At 28.8% G+C, this 21,122-nt stretch overlaps 6 protein-coding genes across 6 annotated transcripts, besides 5 other annotated features; 2 read left to right on the forward strand and 4 right to left on the reverse strand.

Moving 5' to 3' along the window:
* Positions 1-253: 253 nt before the first annotated feature.
* TVAGG3_0681100 (PAS domain domain-containing protein) lies at positions 254-2,674 on the forward strand (the record flags this gene model as incomplete). The annotated part of the gene is made up of 1 exon (XM_001329773.1): positions 264-2,642. One exon carries the CDS (start codon positions 264-266, stop codon positions 2,640-2,642), a length of 2,379 nt encoding a protein of 792 aa, XP_001329808.1.
* A 99-nt stretch (positions 2,675-2,773) lies between these two features.
* Positions 2,774-3,814: a mobile genetic element.
* An 89-nt stretch (positions 3,815-3,903) lies between these two features.
* On the reverse strand, positions 3,904-4,482 carry TVAGG3_0681120 (uncharacterized protein; the record flags this gene model as incomplete). Its single annotated transcript, XM_001329772.2, has 1 exon — positions 3,904-4,482. The coding sequence occupies one exon, from the start codon at positions 4,480-4,482 to the stop codon at positions 3,904-3,906; it is 579 nt and encodes a 192-aa protein (XP_001329807.1).
* Positions 4,483-5,321: 839 nt separating this feature from the next.
* Positions 5,322-5,359: a mobile genetic element.
* A 787-nt stretch (positions 5,360-6,146) lies between these two features.
* Positions 6,147-6,183: a mobile genetic element.
* A 431-nt stretch (positions 6,184-6,614) lies between these two features.
* TVAGG3_0681150 (Cullin family protein binding) lies at positions 6,615-7,116 on the forward strand (the record flags this gene model as incomplete). The annotated part of the gene is made up of 1 exon (XM_001329771.1): positions 6,648-6,926. The coding sequence occupies one exon, from the start codon at positions 6,648-6,650 to the stop codon at positions 6,924-6,926; it is 279 nt and encodes a 92-aa protein (XP_001329806.1).
* A 29-nt stretch (positions 7,117-7,145) lies between these two features.
* TVAGG3_0681160 (uncharacterized protein) lies at positions 7,146-7,565 on the reverse strand (the record flags this gene model as incomplete). The annotated part of the gene is made up of 1 exon (XM_051242706.1): positions 7,146-7,565. The coding sequence occupies one exon, from the start codon at positions 7,563-7,565 to the stop codon at positions 7,146-7,148; it is 420 nt and encodes a 139-aa protein (XP_051089293.1).
* Positions 7,566-10,017: 2,452 nt separating this feature from the next.
* On the reverse strand, positions 10,018-10,555 carry TVAGG3_0681170 (homeodomain-like family; the record flags this gene model as incomplete). The annotated part of the gene is made up of 1 exon (XM_001329769.2): positions 10,018-10,554. One exon carries the CDS (start codon positions 10,552-10,554, stop codon positions 10,018-10,020), a length of 537 nt encoding a protein of 178 aa, XP_001329804.1.
* Positions 10,556-17,654: 7,099 nt separating this feature from the next.
* On the reverse strand, positions 17,655-18,149 carry TVAGG3_0681180 (RNA polymerase II transcription regulator recruiting protein; the record flags this gene model as incomplete). Its single annotated transcript, XM_001329768.1, has 1 exon — positions 17,679-18,149. The coding sequence occupies one exon, from the start codon at positions 18,147-18,149 to the stop codon at positions 17,679-17,681; it is 471 nt and encodes a 156-aa protein (XP_001329803.1).
* A 603-nt stretch (positions 18,150-18,752) lies between these two features.
* Positions 18,753-19,590: a mobile genetic element.
* Positions 19,591-20,664: 1,074 nt separating this feature from the next.
* Positions 20,665-20,693: a mobile genetic element.
* The last annotated feature ends 429 nt before the right edge of the window (positions 20,694-21,122 follow it).

Raw genomic sequence — 21,122 nt, forward strand, 5'->3', positions numbered from 1 at the left:
TTATCGTATATGAAAAATAGTTTTACACTTCCCTTCAAATTTTAAATACTATTCAAAACATAAATATTTTAAATTGTATCATTTTTCTGTGAAAATAATATTCAAGTATAGTGTTTAGGTACAATATATTTCAACTTAGTCGATTTTATTCACAAATGTTTGAATTCCTTCCAGCTAATAATATTTAATGTTAGACTAATGTTTGCATTATATATCGCCAAATCACCATTTTATTTCGAAGAAGCCGATAAATTTTTAATAGGATGGACTGTGGGGAAGAGTATATCCTCTTCCCCACGCCTCTTGACAAGAGAACCGAGGAGAATGGTAAAGGTCCTCCGGAAGATCTTGCGATAAACAAAATCAGTATGAATTTCGAAGCAAAGAAAAAATCCGCCAAGATTAATTCGTTTATGGTAAACTCGAAATACACAGCAAGGAAGACTATATTCGTTCTCGTATTTGGCATACTCGTAATAACTATTATGAACTTTGCAATAAACAACTTCGGTCGGGTATCAAAGGATATTATTGACAGCAGAACTATAGAATTTCTGGGTACAATGGGTGCGCAAGCGTCTATACATGTTACATTTATGCTGAAGAAAGCAGTATTCTTTTCTAATTTACTTTCACAGATATTAAGTGCGCCTTCCATCCTCGAAATGACGAAAGATAATGCAGGAAATGTCGTCAAAATGCTGGATTCGGCTCGTGCTTCAAGTGATGATAATATATTCTGGTGGGATCTGGCTCTAGAAGATGGAAATTACTTTTCTCTCTCATCTGATCAGCGAGAAAACATGAAAACAGTTAGCTATGGCGAAATGAGTACCAAAACTTCTGATAGTTTTAACTATGTTTGGCTGATAAATATGACCTCAGAAATACCTCCGCGTGGCTACCCAGATTCCAACTATAGTAGTGTCGAGAATGATTGGACAACATTCAACCAACCGTGGTATCAATACGTCAAACAAAATAATAAGAGTTCATGGATCTCTCCGTATATTGATTTTTGGGGCGATATTCCGTTGATTCTAATATCATACGCGGTTCCTATCTACGATGGTCCCAATTTCACAGGAACCACAAGTCATACGATAACTTTACAAAAACTCAAATCGGAGCTGGTCAATTTATCGCCATCAGCGAATTCAAGGCTTGCATTGTTAGACCAAAGTGATAACCTAGTTGTTTCTACTTCTGCCGACTTAGGATTGGGAATTTCAAATAATACTCTCTTTGCCAACGGTTTAAGCTCAATAAATGATCCTGTGTGGCGATGTGTATACAACTACAACATTTCTACTCAATCACATGAAGGAGAATACTTATGTAACGTAAATGGAAGGAAACTGACATACAGAATGAACAAAATCAACCTCCTTATGAACAAAGAGATACAGTGGTCAATCATTGGAGCCATTTGTCAAAATGACTTCACCGATGAAATGAATAATTCTGTGAGAAGATTTACGGTTTCATTCAATATTCTGATAGAATTTGTGTTTGTTATTATTGGTGTGTTCCTTATGGTGAGAAATACCGCTGTTATTCACTTCCAAAACAGTAATTTACAAACAGAAAATCCGAAAAGCGACATTTTAGACGATTTAGAGGAAATCATTAGTAATATCACAGACCCTAATATCAATAATGAGATTATCAATATCTATCAAGACCTTATTTCAACAGATAACACATTAAAATACGATTATCACAGAATGTTGGCGAATATCAAAGATACGTATGTTCGATATGAAGTAATAGAGAAATTTACGCCTGAATTCATTACAGATGTCCCGATTTTGAGCTTTAGAAGACGAGATGCAGCAGAAAAACTGATTTTTCCTGGCAGATTCCTTGTAGACTACGTAGTTCCAAGACAGCATGTTAAAGAAAACATGCATGGAACAATTATCCAAATGTTTGTCACAATTAACAACGATGCGTTATTTGATTCGCAAAAATTGCAACAAGTGCTTAGTAATGTCATGGAGCAACTTCCAAGCAGCTCAATTGTACTAATGGCTGATAGTTTTAACCTTCTTCTTTTTCTAATAACGAATGGAATTCCTCCGATTCTTAATAACCACGATAAGGTCTTTTGCATGATGTTTCTGACTTTTGTCTTCCATGTTTCAATGGCGCGCAAGAAAAAATTCGGGAATATTGAAGAAAAATATTCTCTTTTTGAATGTGAAGAAGTTTACAGCTTTGTTGAGATGCTCCTTGACAATTTCAATGCTATTAAGCTTGACAGTGTTGGTTACGACTTCAAACGGTGGAAAAAAATTACAAATCAAATTATTTCTTTTTTACCAGCATTATTCCTTGAAGAACAGCTTACCCTTCCCAAGAAATTCTTATTTAATATCAAAAATCGATCTGGAACTCTTACAGTCAACGAAGAAAACCTTTTTTGCTCAATTTTAATTATAATTTCACAGTATTCGTATTTTTTAATCGACAATGAAACGTCGAATAATTTAATCAGCCTTATAAGAAACCCATTTCTCTTTCCGATTGAAGATCATATGACACACGAACGGTTAATCGTTAAATCAATCCTTAAACCTTGTTTCGAAGCAATTCATACTGTAATACTTCCGTCTGTGACGGAGCCTATATTACCTTAACTTTATATTATTTTTTATTTTTAATTTTTTTTAATAAATTGTTTGTATTTTCGATTTTTTTTAAATGGGTTAACATAATAAGTTTTAATCAAGAAATAAACAAAAATCATGGTTACTTTGCACATGGTTAAGGGTGCACACGAGAGAATCATGTAAACTTCAGAATTTAGAACCTTATTTTTAAGCATTATCTTGGCTACCTATTTAGGCTCGAAAAGCAAAAAATATCAAAAAATACAACTTGACTCCATTATGACCCTTTCATGGAGGTAGTTTTTATCCGCTAGTATTTTCCCTTTGAATCTCTTTACAATTCGAAATCAAATTCAAACCTCAGTAGAAGAAAGGAAGAATCGACTTACTACGGTTGTAATACGAATAAATACATATATTTAATTATTTTTATTTACATAATAATTGTTTGAAGCTCATATTCCATCAAATTTTTAAATAAAAACATTAAAATGTTGAAAATGTTCATATATTTTAATAGGGTTTTGGCACTTTATTGAGGAATTACTACATACATAGTCGAACTGAACTTGATATTTTGAAATTTAAATTATTTATCAAAATTAAAATTTAACTTGAAATTTATAATTATTTAGTCATATTTTGCATAATTCTAAGTAGATTTTGTAAAAAATCAAGAAAGAAAAAAATTAAAGTGCTTTATTTTTTCTTTTTTATAATAATACATATTATTATATAATTAACATATTCATAATGTTTCACCCTTTCAAAAATATAATCCTCCTCCTCTCAAATAAACGTACATACGGGTGGCCTCTTTTTTCAAAAAATTAAAATTTGAAATTTTGGGCTCAAATATTAGAGATTTTTTCAACCTTCAACGATATATGTTGTCTATATCAGACCTCCTTTCTTTTTGATACTTAACATTGTTCCTAAATCATAGCCGTTAAGGCTGTTCTGAAAATATTTTTTTTTCGAAAAAGTTCGAAAAAAATTCTTAAAATTCAAAAAACCCTTAATTCCTGAAGATTTTGGAAAAAAGTTTTTACATGAACATGTGTATATTATATGAAGTATATTGATAAGGTAAAAATCAAATTTTATTGCATATTCATCGAGAAAATAAACTAACGAATCCCTCAAAATTGAGAGGGTAATCCTCCTCCTCTCAAATAAACGTACATACGGGTGCACCCTTAAAATTACAAATTGAAATAAAAAACAATAAAATAATATTATTAAAAACATATGATTGGAGATGTAATATCTAAGTAAATAAAAAATATTACACCGTGTTCGAAGAGAATGATCCGCGGGGGAACGGTGGGGTAAGAGGCTGATCAACATTCTTTTTCCTCTTGACATCTGGAGAACTAGAACAAGGACGAATAGTTTTTGGTGAATTAATCTTGATCTTTTGTTCCCTTATTGTTGTCTTGCCGTTCTTGTATTTAATTTGGATCGATTGGGACTGCAATTTTGGACTAATTGGGCCGAAGAATGGGCTAACTTCAGCGTCAGCAAGGTGAGCTTCAATGACAACATCAATGTCTTTGTGGATCTCATCTTGAGGCTTCATTTTTAAGTTCAAACGACTAACAGCATTCAATGGGAGAATCTGAATGTTCATCTTAGCGTAAGATTTGAGCTCTCCATTCCCGATAATTTTGAAGAGAACTGTCCCGATTGGATTATTTACGGGGATTTTGAAATGCTCTGGGATAGAAACATGTTGATTATTTTGAACTTGAATTTTTAGCTCAGTTTCGTCTTTGAAACCAATTGCGAGTTCGTGAGAGATATGTTGACACGCTTGTGGCAGTACTAATTCGATGATACGGATATATAATTCTTTTTGCGTCATTGATGTACGAATAATTAATAAAACAAAGAAAAAAATTAATTGTTGAAATTGTATTGATTTTTTCGGTTTTCCCAGAATTTCTGAGGCGCTCTCAATTTGATAATTAATTGAATTTAATATTAATGTAGGAGAAATATTAATAAAGAAAGAATATTTTGTTTTAGCAAATTACTGTTATTGTTCACAAACTCCACATTCATACCGCAAACAAACCCATTTTATGGGAAATTATCAATGGTAATTATGTATCTAATACAACACAAACGAATGATTAAAAAGCTGTATACGTTGGGCTCTCAAATTAATTGTCTGACCACGGTTTGTTGTTTTTAATATTTTTATTGAATTAAGCATGAATAAAATAGTTTAACAATTATCTTTGATTTTGCTAAATTGTTTATTTCACCTCATAAAAAATTCAATGGATAATATTCAGGAATGTAATGGAGAAAATTCAAAAATTATGATCAGCATATGATATAATTTGGTTTACAACTCTCATTAGCGAAAACTAATGACAAATGTCAGAAAAAATTCTTTTGCTTTTTATGATTGTCCCTCAGACATATTGAATACGCTTAAGCATAAAAAATCTAGTAGATAATTATAGTGTGTTCTCTTTAATCTCGATTTTGAATCAATTCTTTATTACAAGAACCCATTCAATTTAAACATTGAGGAACATAATAATATCATTCTAATGCATTGATCATCATGTTCGATAGAAAGTTCGTTTAGACTCAATCCATAACTGTATTTTTTTGAGTGACATAAACAGTGAATCATTAGCCCGGAAATGAGTATCTTCTTTGACTAATTTTGTTGGAAGGCGAGAGTAGTGTTGTAAACAGAAATTCATCAAAAGTGACACCTCAGAAAAGCTAAAATATTGAATTTTTGCAACTTTTGATAGAGCACGTTTTTAAATATTAATTAAAGTAAATGTATATTTTGTAAAGATTCTTTTTAATAAAAAAATAAAATTTTGAAGAAGAACACAAAATCTTCTGAAAAATAATATCACATAAACTCATATTATTTTCTAATATATAACTATTTTATATAAAAATCAAATTCAATAATCTTAAAAGCGAAGGATAAACCTCAAAATTTACGAATATAATGAGTGGGAATATAATGCTTATCTATCATAAAACCATATGAAATATCAATTTTTGCTTTACGCCTAATTTTTGACGACAATTAGCAAAAAATGTTAAATGTTGACACTCAGTCCATTTGAATATGAAAAATAAAATTGACTTTGATTAAATGTTTTTATTTTTCATATTCAAATGGACTGAGTGTTAACATTTAACATTTTTTGCTAATTGTCGTCAAAAATTAGGCGTAAAGCAAAAATTGATATTTCATATGGTTTTATGATAGATAAGCATTATATTCCCACTCATTATATTCGTAAATTTTGAGGTTTATCCTTCGCTTTTCAGATCATTGAATTTGATTTTTATATAAAATAGTTATATATTAGAAAATAATATGAGTTTATGTGATATTATTTTTCAGAAGATTTTATTCTATATGCCTATGAAAAGTACTCTCAAAACTAACTTTTCCTAATTATAATTAAATCTAGAATATTGTATTATGCTTAGTATTATTTCATTTTCTCATTTAATTTAGAATTTACAAATGTCAAAAAATTGAGAGCTGTCACTTTTGATGAATTTCTGTTTATTACAATACAAGTTGTATGCCTCAAAAAGCAACATTTTATATCGAATAAATGATTCATAATAAGATTTATAAAGTTATCGTATTTGCAAGTATTCAAATCACTTTGTCTATATGAAATATATGTGCTTATGATATATAAATTAGTGAATTGTATGGTTTACGCATTCAGAACTCACATTATCTCAGTTCATTATTGATACAGACAGCCATAGCATTCAAATAAGAGATATGGAAAGTCACACAATTTATGAAATGTAAAAAAAACGATATCTTTATTCCTAATGAATCAATACTTTACATTGAATTGCTTAAGAGTCATATAATAAGGTTTATAGGATACCTACAACATACGTTTGTCTTATTTGCATACGATGGATCGCGATTCATTTGGGTTTCGCCTTTCGAGAACAGGAGTGAAATCTCAATTTTTCATTCGAAACTCTCCGCGAAGTGTACGTTTAAAAATTATGGCTGAGGTTCAAACAAAGCCTAGAGTTCATATCAAGTCCTGGAAGTGCGTTGCATCTTGGAAATGGGATGTTGCTGAAGAGAATGGTTGTAGCATCTGTAACACAGAGTTTGAAATGGCAGCTCCTGGTATTAAATTTCCGGGTGATGATTCGCCAATAGTTCTCGGGCGATGTGGTCATGCATTTCATCTTCAATGCATTGAAAAATGGATTTATAGACCTGGATCAACTGGAACTTGCCCAATTTGCCGAAGACCATTTGAGTTCAAGAATTAATCAACGACTCGTACGCATAATGTGATATGTTACCGTGTTTTAATGCAAAATATGGGTTATCAATTAAATTCACCATGAGTCGTATACATTTCATATGTAATGTTTTTCAATTGTCCAAATAATTCCATATTTATTTACGGGTTAGACATTTGGAATTAAATGTATTGAATGTTTGATAAATAAAAATATACTTCAAAAAATACAAACAATTTATTAAATCTACCACGGGAGTTGACTTTTTTGATCAATTTTATCCCCTTCCACTGACTGTTGGAACTTAGAAAACATATCTCTGAGTGGAAAAACTGGCACTTTGAGTCGGTTTGTTTTCTTTGATTCAACAGTAATAGAAATATCCAATGGCTTCTGGAAATCAAACTTTAGGATGTAAAACTTATTGTCCATGAACGCGAAGTCAAATTTTTTAATTAATTCTTCTATCGGTTTATCTAAGTCATCAAATTCGAAATCTACAAGGGAATCCATACTATTTAATTCTGCTGCAAGAGCTAGTGCCTTATAATCTGCAAATTCATGGCAGTAAAGTCCGCCTTGAGCTATTTGATCGGCAATAATTTGTGTTTCTTCTAAAATGATCTTTTCATTAAATGTTAATCCTGAAGAAGCAGTATCAAGCATGAATTTGTATAAAGAATGTGGATAATTTAGATATCCAATTGAAATATTTTCAAAAAGTTGAAAAGAAGCGTATATAAATCGAAGAGGTATTTCTGAGCATATGAAATGTAATGGAGTTCCTCTGGAATCAATCATTTTTTGTATGATTAAACCGATTTTATCTAAAAGCAGAGAAACTGAAGTTCCGTCTTTCATGAGGTCAGAAACATTTGTGAGTTCGTTAATAATTTTTGATGATAAGCAAAATTTAATATAATTCAAAGGTTTGAAGCGAATTTGTTCTGGAGGAATCTGAAAATTGAGTTTCTCGTATGGACTTATATTCGCATTGGATTTTAGGAAATTTTGCATATCAGAAATGAAATTCTGCCTGTTTTGAATAATTGTTTTTGTTGCTTCTGGAGAAAATCCTCTAGGATTCAAACTGCATCTATAAATCGCGCTATTAGTGGAGTTATCGAAGTAAGAAAGTTCATCTAGTACATTACCAAGTGGATTGAATCTTGATCCAAGAAATTCTGGTGGTTTAGTATAATCTTCGTCATCTGATACTTTTTCCGCAAGCGATTCTTTTGTTCCGAACATTAATAATTGATGCGTTCTATTGAAAATTGTATTTGACAGTACAAGATTTTCTATTTGTAAATCAGTATTTCGTTTCTTATATGAAGTACTACCACGACCGATTAATAAACTATTGTTTTCTTTTGCTTGTTTTTCAATATTTTGCTTTTTGTTGGTAATTCGTTTCGAAATTGGTTCTGATATTGGTACTAAAAAAGAAATAATATGATTTTTCGAATACATATTGTATTTAGCATTATTGTTCGTAGAATTGAGCAAAGAAAATGGTGTCGATTTGATAATCTGAATTGGAAACTTTTCTTTTAGATTAACTTGTGATTTTTTTGATTCATGATGTGTGCCAATTGTAAGATTGGATGTAAGAAAGCCCTCAATTGTAGATTGAGAAATGTTAATCTGTGAATCATTTAGTAAGCCAATATTCATTATGAAATTTGAAGCGGAAAATATTATTGGCTGAATATGTAACTTGATTTGAGTATCTTTATAATGAATAAAAGGATAACTTCATGACAATGAAAAAAAAAATTATTATCGAATAAATTATTAGAAGAAAAGATGGGAATTCACTAAAAATGACTAATTTAAGGGAAAATTAAACTATCACTGATATAATCAATCAAAAGTTCTATCCTTTGAAACCATTTTTATAGATTTCCCAAGAAAATCAAATGCAATTCTCTGTCTATTCAATGTTGTAATGAATATGATTTACACCCTAGATATTACTCATCATAATTGAATAATTGTTAAAACATGATCAGGCATTCATTAGGCTCATCACTTAAGCCAGAAATTTGGGACTCTACATATTGTCCTAGTGTTCTAGGTACGAAGTGCCAAATATGCACAAAATCTTATTTATTCACTTAAGTATCTAAAATTTTTCATTATTTCTCATTCTCTATTTCTCTTGTTCATTTTATATTATCTCATTGTTATGTAACTTGAAATCTGTATTTATTGATTCAAACTAATTTGAATTTTTGTTTGTTTAACAAGTTTTTGAGTACTGATTTGTATTGCTGATCATACATTAATAAATAAACAAAAAAATATATTGAAATTTTGAGTGAATCGCGAAAAACTAAAGATAGAAATGGAAGAAAATGTGAATCAAGCATCATTAGGAAATGTTAATAAAAATATCTGTTTTCTGTTGTCATTTGGATAAATTTTGAACGTTGTTTTGTAACAACAAAGTAGATTAGCAATGTTGTGTGTCTAATATTATGTGTTATTCATATATCATTACCACATGTTGAATTAACTTGAAATTAAAATTGAAATAACAAAAAGTCTATATTCTTGAAGATTAATATAGACGAATAAGTATTAGATAATGAAAACAGTAAAACGATGCATTTTAGAATAGTCATCTAGCGGATTTTATGGGTTTCCATATTGAAAAATATTTAAAAAATTGCCATTTCAATAAATTTATTCTGTGGAGTATGGATTAAAATTATGTAAATATATGCCAAAAAAAAGCACTATTGAAAAATTGAATTGAGTCTCATTTTCTTCACAAAAAATAAAATGAAGTTAGCGTTATTTAAGTATGATTAAAGGTAACACTGAATTAGTTCAAGGATAACAACAAATTTTTTGTCAAAATTCATTCAATTATAAATTGGTGATTTTATCGTGGAAAATTGCTTATCATCGCATGTGCAAAGTAAATCGCTGAAATTTTTTGTTACGAAAAAACTATGAACGTTTATGTCATTCAATGCAAATAATACAGGGATACAAAATTGAATTATTCATAGTATTTTATAAGTAGTAAAGAAAACAAAATTAGCTAAAATTGAAGAGCAAAAAATTGGGACAATTAATAATAATATACATAAACATTTAAAAACATTTAAAATTCCGGATTGTGAAGGAACAAGTCGATCGAACTAGTGCCTTTGGTAGGGACTGTGATGCTCTGTGGGAAATCTAATGTCATAATTGATGGCAATGGGGTATGAGTGATCTTTGGTGCAACCTCTGGAGGAGGGGTGACATACTTTGGTTGAATCGGTTCTACCTGATATGGAACATATGTTGGAAGCATTCTTTGGCGGCTCTGGATGAATTTGAATCTGTTGCGGCACATCATTGCACTCTTTGTTCCGATTAATTGTGCAATAGCAGACCATCTGTGACCATATTGAGAAACGCAATAAAGAAGAATGTTATCTTCTTCTGCAGTGAATTCTTTCGATGATACATTCTTTATGTTAGCAAGAATGTGTTCGCGGACTTTCCTGGGAGCTAAACCCATAACTTCGGCAATTTTAGTATAATTACTTCCGTATTCTTTGTAAAGTTGGCGAATGGTGTTTCTCTGTGTCTCACTGAGAAAGACTCTTGGAACACGTCTCCTGTTGATTGGCTGTTGTGTTGTTGGGTTCATGTTGGATTGGTTCAATTAAAAATTTAATAAAAGTTTAGTTATGAAATTGAAAGTTTCGAAAAACAACGGTTATTCACAAAAAATTACCAATTTGAGAGGTACAGAGTGGTTTTTTTGTGAAGATTTAAATACTGATTCGCCAGTAAAATTTAGGTGATGAAGGTGATTAAGATTGGATTTCTGATAAGCTAAATTTAAATTTGCCTTATAAATAAATTTTGATACGCCCGACTAATTCTATCGTCGGAAGATTAGCCTTGTTAAGATATAACAGCAATGCTTTGAATAATTGTTTTCCAAAAGTTCGTGATTTTATTATAGATAAGATTTGAGAGATATTTCAATATTTTCAGCGAAACAGCAGTTTAATTCATATTTATTGATTTTTTGATAGCATAAATCAACTTTTTTATCGAATATATCCAATTGTATGAAAGGAATTCTTGGGTAAAATCTATTGGGAATTTCTCGCATATGTTCGTACATGAGCAAATACTATACCTTTTGCGAATAAAGAATTTTTTAAAGGTAGTCTCACGAGAAAACTGACGGTAAAAATTCGATGAAACCAGGTGCATTGTATAGTACATATATGTGGTAAATAAATGTCGATTAGCTTTGTAAAAAATATCCCACAGTTTTTGAGATCTTGAAAACGGCCATTCAAAAAGTCGAAAATTTTTCCGAGATGTTAATGGGCAAGACAGTTTTTCGACAAATAAATCGTAAACATGGGAATTAAAATAAGGCGTTATATTACATATATGGTAAAGAATATGGATGTGAAGAGCGTTAGTAGAATGGAAAGACTTTGAAATTTTAAAAAATTTATCTGGACTAAAAAATTATTTGATTATAAAAAACATATTATATATCAATTGCTATATAGAACTATCATAACAGATTTTGGAAAAGCCGCAAATCCCCAAGCTGGAGAATTCATTAAATACTAATTATTCAGCTTTTTATCAGAAAGGAAGGTAGTCTAGGGGTTGGGAACACTATGCTCTTTTTGAATCTAAAAGGCAACTGTTCAAATCATAACATCTTTGTTTTTTTTCTTATTCTGCCATTATTGTTTTTCCTTGTTATGATTCAAATTAAAAATATTTTAGTAAAGGTATTTTGGACATCATTTTTTCACATTGTCTCAATGCAAATGTTTGAAAATTTTGTAGGCAATATGACAACTCTTTCAACATTTGTTCTCTTTTATTAACTCAAACAGATTTAGGATCTAATTTCATGCCTTCGAAGACATTTAAACCATCTTCAACATAATTTATTGACAAATTGATAACAATTACTCATGAATGTCGTAGATTTAATATCCTGTCACTCAGCAACAAATTCGGGTTCAATAACAAAGCTCAGTAAAAACTTTACAGAAATTCTCTAATTTATTTTAGTGTCTTTTTGCGTCATTACGGCTGCATTTTCTTCTGCATCTGAACGCTGTGTTTGGAAGAAGACGAAATACAGAAACTTTCAACACAAGTAATCAGATTTTCTTGTCTTTCATGTTAAAATGCTTCATCTCGCTAGGTATACGTCATTTATTGGATGGATTGTTAGCTTTGTGTCCAAATAGCAAAAAAAAAGTATTAATTTAAATTTCGCATTTTGCATAAGTATACGCTTTAATTTATATCAAAACAGATTTAGATAGCTTAAAACAATATAGTTTACTCATAAATACATCTTGATAATTCACTTCTTCAATTTTCATAATCTTATATCCTGACCTATATCCTCTTATAAACCATATTTCTACTGAGATCTTCTTAAAGCATCTTTTTATCCCTATCTACGCCTCGAAACCCTATTTTTCCGGCGGAATATGAATCTTCGGGTCTCGCTGATTCGATTTCTGCAGTCAGATCGTAAAAATACTCACTACATAGCCTGATAATCTCAATTTAAGTTCCTTAATTTTTTTGAAAAAAAAATTAAAACTCCCTTATCAAACATCATGCTCATTTTTACGAATTTCATTTTTCCTTTAAGTTTAAAATATACGCTTTAGCATGTTTATAATACATTTTCAATTTACATTTACATTTTTATTTTTGAATTGTTTATTTATATTTCCGTTTGAACAATAATATTTATTGAAAATTGTGAGAGAAACGGATATAATAAAAAACACCATACAACAAAATTCACTTTTTTTCATACTTACGCGGATCACTCCTTTTCGGCCCAATATGCCGGAAATGATAAAACTCTCAGATCTAGTTGCTAAGATCCAAACTCTCGACTCTCAAATCTACTTCCTCAGATCTTGTTGCTAAGATCCAAACTCTCGACTCTCAAATCTACTTCCTCAGATCTTGTTGCTCAGATCTACTTCCTCAGATATTGTTGCTAAGATCCAAACTCTCGACTCTCAAATCTACTTTCTCAGATCTTGTTGCTAAGATCTACTTCCTCAGATCTTGTTGCTAAGATCCAAACTCTCGACTCTCAAATCTATTTCCTCAGATCTTGTTGCTCAGATCTACTTCCTCAGATATTGTTGCTAAGATCCAAACTCTCGACTCTCAAATCTACTTCCTCAGATCTTGTTGCTAAGATCTAAACTCTCGACTCTCAAATCTACTTCCTCAGATCTTGTTGCTAAGATCCAAACTCTCGACTCTCAAATCTACTTCCTCAGATCTTGTTGCTAAGATCTACTTCCTCAGATCTTGTTGCTAAGATCTACTTCCTCAGATCTTGTTGCTAAGATCTACTTCCTCAGATCTTGTTGCTAAGATCCAAACTCTCGACTCTCAAATCTACTTCCTCAGATCTTGTTGCTAAGATCTAAACTCTCGACTCTCAAATCTACTTCCTCAGATCTTGTTGCTAAGATCTAAACTCTCGACTCTCAAATCTACTTCCTCAGATCTTGTTGCTAAGATCTACTTCCTCAGATCTTGTTGCTAAGATCTAAACTCTCGACTCTCAAATCTACTTCCTCAGATCTTGTTGCTAAGATCTAAACTCTCGACTCTCAAATCTACTTCCTCAGATCTTGTTGCTAAGATCTAAACTCTCGACTCTCAAATCTACTTCCTCAGATCTTGTTGCTAAGATCGATCTATTATACTCAATTTTACTTAAGCAATATAGATCACCTTTATTATGATTCTCTTTATCTGTACTTGTTTAAAATTAAATTACATCATAAAGATCTAATTACAAATTATTTAGAATTTTGAAATAAAACCAGTATTTTATCAAATGCTTTGAGATTAATGCATTCAAACTTAAAAAAAAAGATATATTCAGATCAATTTCAATATTATTGATTTTTTAATGTAAAAACTATGTCTCATAGATCTCAAACAATTTTATTAGATACTCTTTTTCCCAATTTTTTTCAAAATCTCTTTTTACATATCAAAAATTGTATTTTTCAATTTCATTTTTATTTTTTCCATATTTTTTTTGGAATTTGGATATGCGTCCAAAGTAGTTATGTCATTAGAAAAATATTAGATATCTGAAGAGAAAATGATAACTTAGAGAGTTTTAAAGATTTTATTTTCGAATACAAATATAGACCTCAGAGGAATACATTCTAAATAAATTTGTATCTGAGGGTGAATAAATAAGAACAAAATTTAAAGGGTTAGCATAAATAATGTAGAAATTAAGATTGGAATTTAAATTTAATACAAAATTAAAGGGAATGAATTTGCGATTAGTAGGGTATGGCAAATGGATTGGGAAACATTGGTTACACATGAAAATTATCAGATGTAAGAATTTGGTGCAGATATTTTAAAAATGAGATCTGAGTGCTTAAACAATATCTCAAAATTCAAATTTTCCAAATGAAAATTTGGAAAATTCCCAAAATGCAGAATCAACTGATGATTTTCAATCATTAATAACGCCAATACAAGAAGATCATTTTCCTTCTGCCAACGAACTAAAACAATGGTTTGATATTGCCCATGATGTTTTAATTAGTCCGCCACCTGAGAATCAACATCCAGAAATTGATGAAGAAGAGACACAAAAAGCAATTTATCTATTACAAAACTTAGACTTTCCTAAGAAATAAAATTATTTAATTTATTCTTGTTTGTTTTTTAATTAAACATGTATATTTATTAACATTTTTTTTTTTAATACCTTTCCAACTTCTATTAGTAACAAACACATAACTAATTTGAAGATTTAGCGTTATGAAGAAGTATCCAAGTAATAACGTCAATAATGCATTTGCGATAGGATATAATTGCACCAAAGGTTAAAACTTGTATAAAGAATGAAAAATGAAATTTAATACAATTTTTTTCGAAAAAAAATCCATGCTTGGCTAGATTTTCATAGTTATTGAATATGCATTACTGACATCTTGTAAAAGATGCCGATCAAGGCTTTCAAGATTGCTAAATTTCTCGATTAAAATTTACATTTTTTTTTTATTTGTGTTTAATTACATTTTACAGTTTGCAGACTTACATAAAATCCGCAACATAGTGGTTATTTAATATTTGCCCCACAGTATTGTAGTTTGAAATTTACGATAAGATTATAATTGATAAAGTAAGGTTTTGTCATTAATGCATCTTATAAACTTTCATTGATAAATATGGATAGATAAGTTCTGTGTTCAAAAGTAAGCATTTTTTAAAACGCGCAATTATATCAAGAACGACTATCATAAATTCATGAGTATCGATGATTTTCGTTTAGGATGGACTTAATCGGCTTGATTGATATACATATTTTAAAATGGCATAGCTTTGTGCATGTTATGTCAAGCATTGTGCCAAACCAATTTAAAATGAAACAAATTATTTTAAAGAAACTATATATGAACTATTCGAACACTTTATATTAATGTAGGGAGCTATAAATTTAAATATTCTAAAAATTTATTTATTTGTTAAGAGTTCGGAACAAATTTATTATTGAATATATAGGAAATCAAATAATTATGCATAATCGCATAAAAAAATGCTGAAACAATGAAAAGAAAAAAATAGTTGCCCAATAGAAAAAGTCGAACCCATACCCCTACCCATTGAGTTATCCTCACTTTCAAGTTTCGATCGAAAAAAGGTATTTAATCGCGTAACTCGCACCGTTTAGTCGTATTTCGAAGTTCTATATAGTATTAAAGATTAAGTTACATTATGTACAAAATAACTTTTTATTGTTATTTGATTTTGATAGCATTATTAGCTGAATATGAAAAATCTCGTAGAAATAATCATTTCATTCAGACATAAGTATTGGATTGTTTCCCAACAAGCATAATAACACACGTTTCATATTATAATTTATTTCATTTCTGTACAAAATTTAGATAACGATATCAAATAAAAAAAAACTGTGGCATTTTTTTACTTCAAACTATCATGAAGTGTAACCAAATTGGGTGAGTATTCTTGCTATAAGTATGACATGAAAAAGTGAACGACAAAAATTGAAGATATTGTAGTTAACTCGGATTTTTTTAATTGCAAACACATCTATAATTTGTTTAAATATCATTTATTATATCAAAATCGAAAAATTCGTTTTTGGAAATCTTTGAATTTATGAGAAGTTCTACAAAGACACTTACAAATATAGCGTTTGCAATAAAAAGGCTCTTTAATCTTCTTCATCCTTGCTCAGAAACTTCTACTGGTTACCTTACGGGTAACCTGCAAAGCTGCTTCCAAGGCATCGGGAAAATAACGTATTTTCGTGAGACTACCTTTAATTTTTTCATAAAAAAAATTTTTTAGGAATTAGCATATCGGCGTTTTGCGACATTGCCAAACGCCAGATTTTAACCCGACATATGAGCATAAGCTCGTATATTGGAATAAACTCGACTTATTCCATATTAAAGTTATTATAATAATAAGGCACTTAATGTGCAAATCTAATTGAATTAGAAAATGCACATTAATATGAATGTCACAGTTAATCAATCATGATTTCGGATTTCTTAGCAGCAAATCAGAATTGATTATCAAAGCAGTATTAAATGCGAAATTATCGGAAAGTGAATAGCAATTTTTTTGTAAAAGGTTATGTAAAAATTTGAGATAAACGTTTTGCTCAATGGTCATATCATTTTAGTTGGGCGTTAAAAATCAAAATTGAGCTAGATAAATGTTTTTGTTAATGCAAATTATAATTGGGCTATTGATAGGAACGTAAATGATTGCAATATTAAAAAGAAATTAATTGGAAAAAATAAAGATAAGATGAAAATATCAAATTGAAGTGGAAAATGGAATCTGAACACTAAATGTTTTAATATTAAAAATTAATAAAAATATAAATAAAAATATCGAAAATAAAAGAAAAAGAGTATATTTAAAAGATTTTTCTTTATGTAAATATTGTATTGGTTAAATGATCAAATTGAGAAAAGAACATAATCAAATTTCCAAATAATTTTTTTGTGAATAATTTATGTAAAAATATGTAACTGATTTATAAATAAATATAGAATTGCACAGTGGGTTAATAGGAACTGAAATAGTATTATCAAAGGTTGATAAGATTTGTGAAATCCCGTGAAATGTCTGAAAATTGAAATCTATAAAAATTTGAAAAGATATCGGTTTCCTATGAAAATCAAAATTTGTAATTCATTTATATACTGAATATAAAATACGAATGAGAAATTATAATTTATTTTTGACATATAATAAATTTTTGAGAAAGAAATCCGAAAAATCTTAAAATTATATTTGATGTAACCAAATGGATATTATTGTCAAAATTGCTCAATGATAAGTATTCAAAAAAAAACAATACTTTTTCAAAAGACATGTTTTGAATTGAAATCTAAATATATCAAAATAATTACAGTAAATAACAACAAACATTTGGATTTAAAGTTTAAAGAATTAGACATTAAGAATCGGTTGAATTTCAATTAATTGAATTCGCTCTCAAAAGAAGAGTTATTAAATCTATATTTATTCGTAATTGTTAATAGAATTTGATTATAGTACGTTTTTGGTATTTAACAAGCATATTATAATTAAATGAATCGATTCAATAATAATTCTTAAATTTACGAATTGAAATTATCTAATTAGCAAGTCCAATATGGCTAAATTATATTGAAATTAAAAATAAGTAATTAATAATAAATAAAAATAATTTTATATCTAAAACAAAGATTCTAAATTTTCACCTTCAAAATACATGCTCATTTCATTGAATACAGTATGTATCATTTCTGGTAATTCTTGATCAATTGATTTTTGTGTTTCAATCTTTTTCGAAGTGGATCTTTGTTTTTTGTCAATTCGAGCTATTCTACGAGCAAGAACCTTATAATGATTTCTTAAATTATTAGTAGATCTCCCATTAAAATGCTGTGCAATTTTACACCATTTTGCTCCATATTCAACGTACAAATCCAAAAGAAGAGCGTCTTCATCAGCGGTGAATGGTGTATTATTCAGGGTTGGATCAAGATAATTGCACCATCTATCTCTGCATTGGCGTGCTGTCCTAGATTTCATTTCAAGGGCAATAATTTCCCAATCTCTAATTCCAAGTAGTTTAATTAACTTTCGAAGCTTAACATCTTCTTCTGGACTGAATTTAACCCTTGAGGTTGATGAGTTTGACATTTTAAATAATGAAGATAAAAATTCACATTGAATTTTTTGAAAGATAATATAAAATTGAAAAGATAATTGTAATTTCAATATTTTTTGAAATGACTTTTCACAGTTCTCTGAATATAAATGACTAGATCTAGAGCAAATAACTTATATTGAAACCAATAATAATAACTGTTTAAAAGTATTGAAAATTCAAAAATGACATAAAATAGTATTCTAAATTATTATCTAAAATTTAGGATTGGTCGATTAATATAAACAACATTTTTCCTGTGGATATGTTTTGAAAAATTTAATTGTTAATGTATTCAAAATTTAAAAAACTCTAGTGATAAGGAAAATAGATTGCAATTATAATACAAATAATAATTATCCATAAAATTTGGTTAATTAGGAAGTTTTAATGTAAAATTCTTTCAAATATATTATTAGTAATTAATGGAATTATTTATATGATGGATGTATTTGCTCAAATTCCGTAAATTGGTTTGCTCTCAAAAAATTCTAAACCAATTTAAAATATTTAATTAAAATATAAATAATATTATTCTAGTGTTTTTGCTGATGTTAATTTACATATAATTCAATCGAATAATGGGCTCATTTTTGTTATAGACCGAAAATAGATTTTTTCGGTTTTCTCTTCAAATAATTGAAAGAATGATACTATTATAGGTTTATTATATTATATAGCATATAATCATGCTATAGCCGAAAATTATAAGTTTTGAGAAGATTGAATATAACACAAATAAATTTGAATGTAAGTTAAATTGCTTGTTGTTTTTAATAGCTATTTAATGAGAAATCCAATATTGCAAAATTCAAATTGAATGATTGAAAGAACAGAAAAAGTCGTTCTTTTCAATTTCGAATATGTTTCATTGTATTTATAATTATATGGCAAATATGATATTTAAACTTGATTTTTGAAGGAAAATTCACAAAATTGAATAAATTCAAATAATTTTTATTCAAAAATAAACTAGTTATTTGAGTTTAATACTAATTATCTATTCAAACTTAAAAGTTTGTAATTTAAAATATTTTGTGAGATCAGATTGAATTAATTCAAGGTTCTTTTCAATTAATATTAATGACCATATTACGCATTTTCGAACATTCTAAACCAAATATATAAAAATGGGAGACGAATGTTAAATTTCCTAGACATGGGGGAGTTGTTTACCGAGTTTTAGCTCTTATCTCTAACAAAAAATTAATTTTAAAAAAAATGACCGAATACGTTTCACAGCGAGAAAAAAATAAAAGGCAAGATAGAATTTTCTAGACATAAAGAAGTTGTTTACCGAGTTTTAGCTCTTATCTCTAACAAAAAATTAATTTTAAAAAAAATGACCGAATACGTTTCACAGCGAGAAAAAAATAAAAGGCAAGATAGAATTTTCTAGACATAAAGAAGTTGTTTACCGAGTTTTAGCTCTTATCTCTAACAAAAAATTAATTTTAAAAAAAATGACCGAATACGTTTCACAGCGAGAAAAAAATAAAAGGCAAGATAGAATTTTCTAGACATAAAGAAGTTGTTTACCGAGTTTTAGCTCTTATCTCTAACAAAAAATTAATTTTAAAAAAAATGACCGAATACGTTTCACAGCGAGAAAAAATAAAAGGCAAGATAGAATTTTCTAGACATAAAGAAGTTGTTTACCGAGTTTTAGCTCTTATCTCTAACAAAAAATTAATTTTAAAAAAAATGACCGAATACGTTTCACAGCGAGAAAAAAATAAAAGGCAAGATAGAATTTTCTAGACATAAAGAAGTTGTTTACCGAGTTTTAGCTCTTATCTCTAACAAAAAATTAATTTTAAAAAAAATGACCGAATACGTTTCACAGCGAGAAAAAAATAAAAGGCAAGATAGAATTTTCTAGACATAAAGAAGTTGTTTACCGAGTTTTAGCTCTTATCTCTAACAAAAAATTAATTTTAAAAAAAATGACCGAATACGTTTCACAGCGAGAAAAAAATAAAAGGCAAGATAGAATTTTCTAGACATAAAGAAGTTGTTTACCGAGTTTTAGCTCTTATCTCTAACAAAAAATTAATTTTAAAAAAAATGACCGAATACGTTTCACAGCGAGAAAAAAATAAAAGGCAAGATAGAATTTTCTAGACATAAAGAAGTTGTTTACCGAGTTTTAGCTCTTATCTCTAACAAAAAATTAATTTTAAAAAAAATGACCGAATACGTTTCACAGCGAGAAAAAAATAAAAGGCAAGATAGAATTTTCTAGACATAAAGAAGTTGTTTACCGAGTTTTAGCTCTTATCTCTAACAAAAAATTAATTTTAAAAAAAAATGACCGAATACGTTTCACAGCGAGAAAAAAATAAAAGGCAAGATAGAATTTTCTAGACATAAAGAAGTTGTCTACCAAGTGTCAGCTGTTACTTCTTCTCAATACTGATATAAAATAAAAATCTTTATTATTTATTTAACCTTTATTGTTTCATTAAACTTCATTTATTTTATATTATAGTTTTATTCTTTTAGCTACTTGTAAAATAATCTAATTTTATACCATCATTTTACCGGATTATTCTTCAGTACATCGATTGTGTATCTAAAATAATATCATTATCCTTATTCTGTTTTTTCCAAAATTCTTTTAAATATCTTTTTTGGTTAGATTACTTTATACTATTCATGTGATTTTATCCCAAGCATATGGGGATTCTAAATTAGAGATGTGAAAACTTAAATTTTATAATCCCTGGGATGCACTTTCTTCGATTTTTTAAAATTTTTGGGATAAATTTTGACATCTTTTTTTTTGCTGGCGACCCCCCGTTTAGGGCATCAAAAAAACATGTTGTTTCGTTTCAAGATCGGGATATGTTGTGAACCCGACTTCTTTCATTAATGAAGTGATTTCTTAAGTTGAATAAAAACAAATTTGATTGAAATTCATACAAAATTTCTTTTTATCATTATTATTTAAGATGCTTTTTTAT

The sequence above is a fragment of the Trichomonas vaginalis genome, chromosome III (assembly GCF_026262505.1).
Source record: "Trichomonas vaginalis G3 chromosome III, whole genome shotgun sequence".
Taxonomy (NCBI): domain Eukaryota; phylum Parabasalia; order Trichomonadida; family Trichomonadidae; genus Trichomonas; species Trichomonas vaginalis.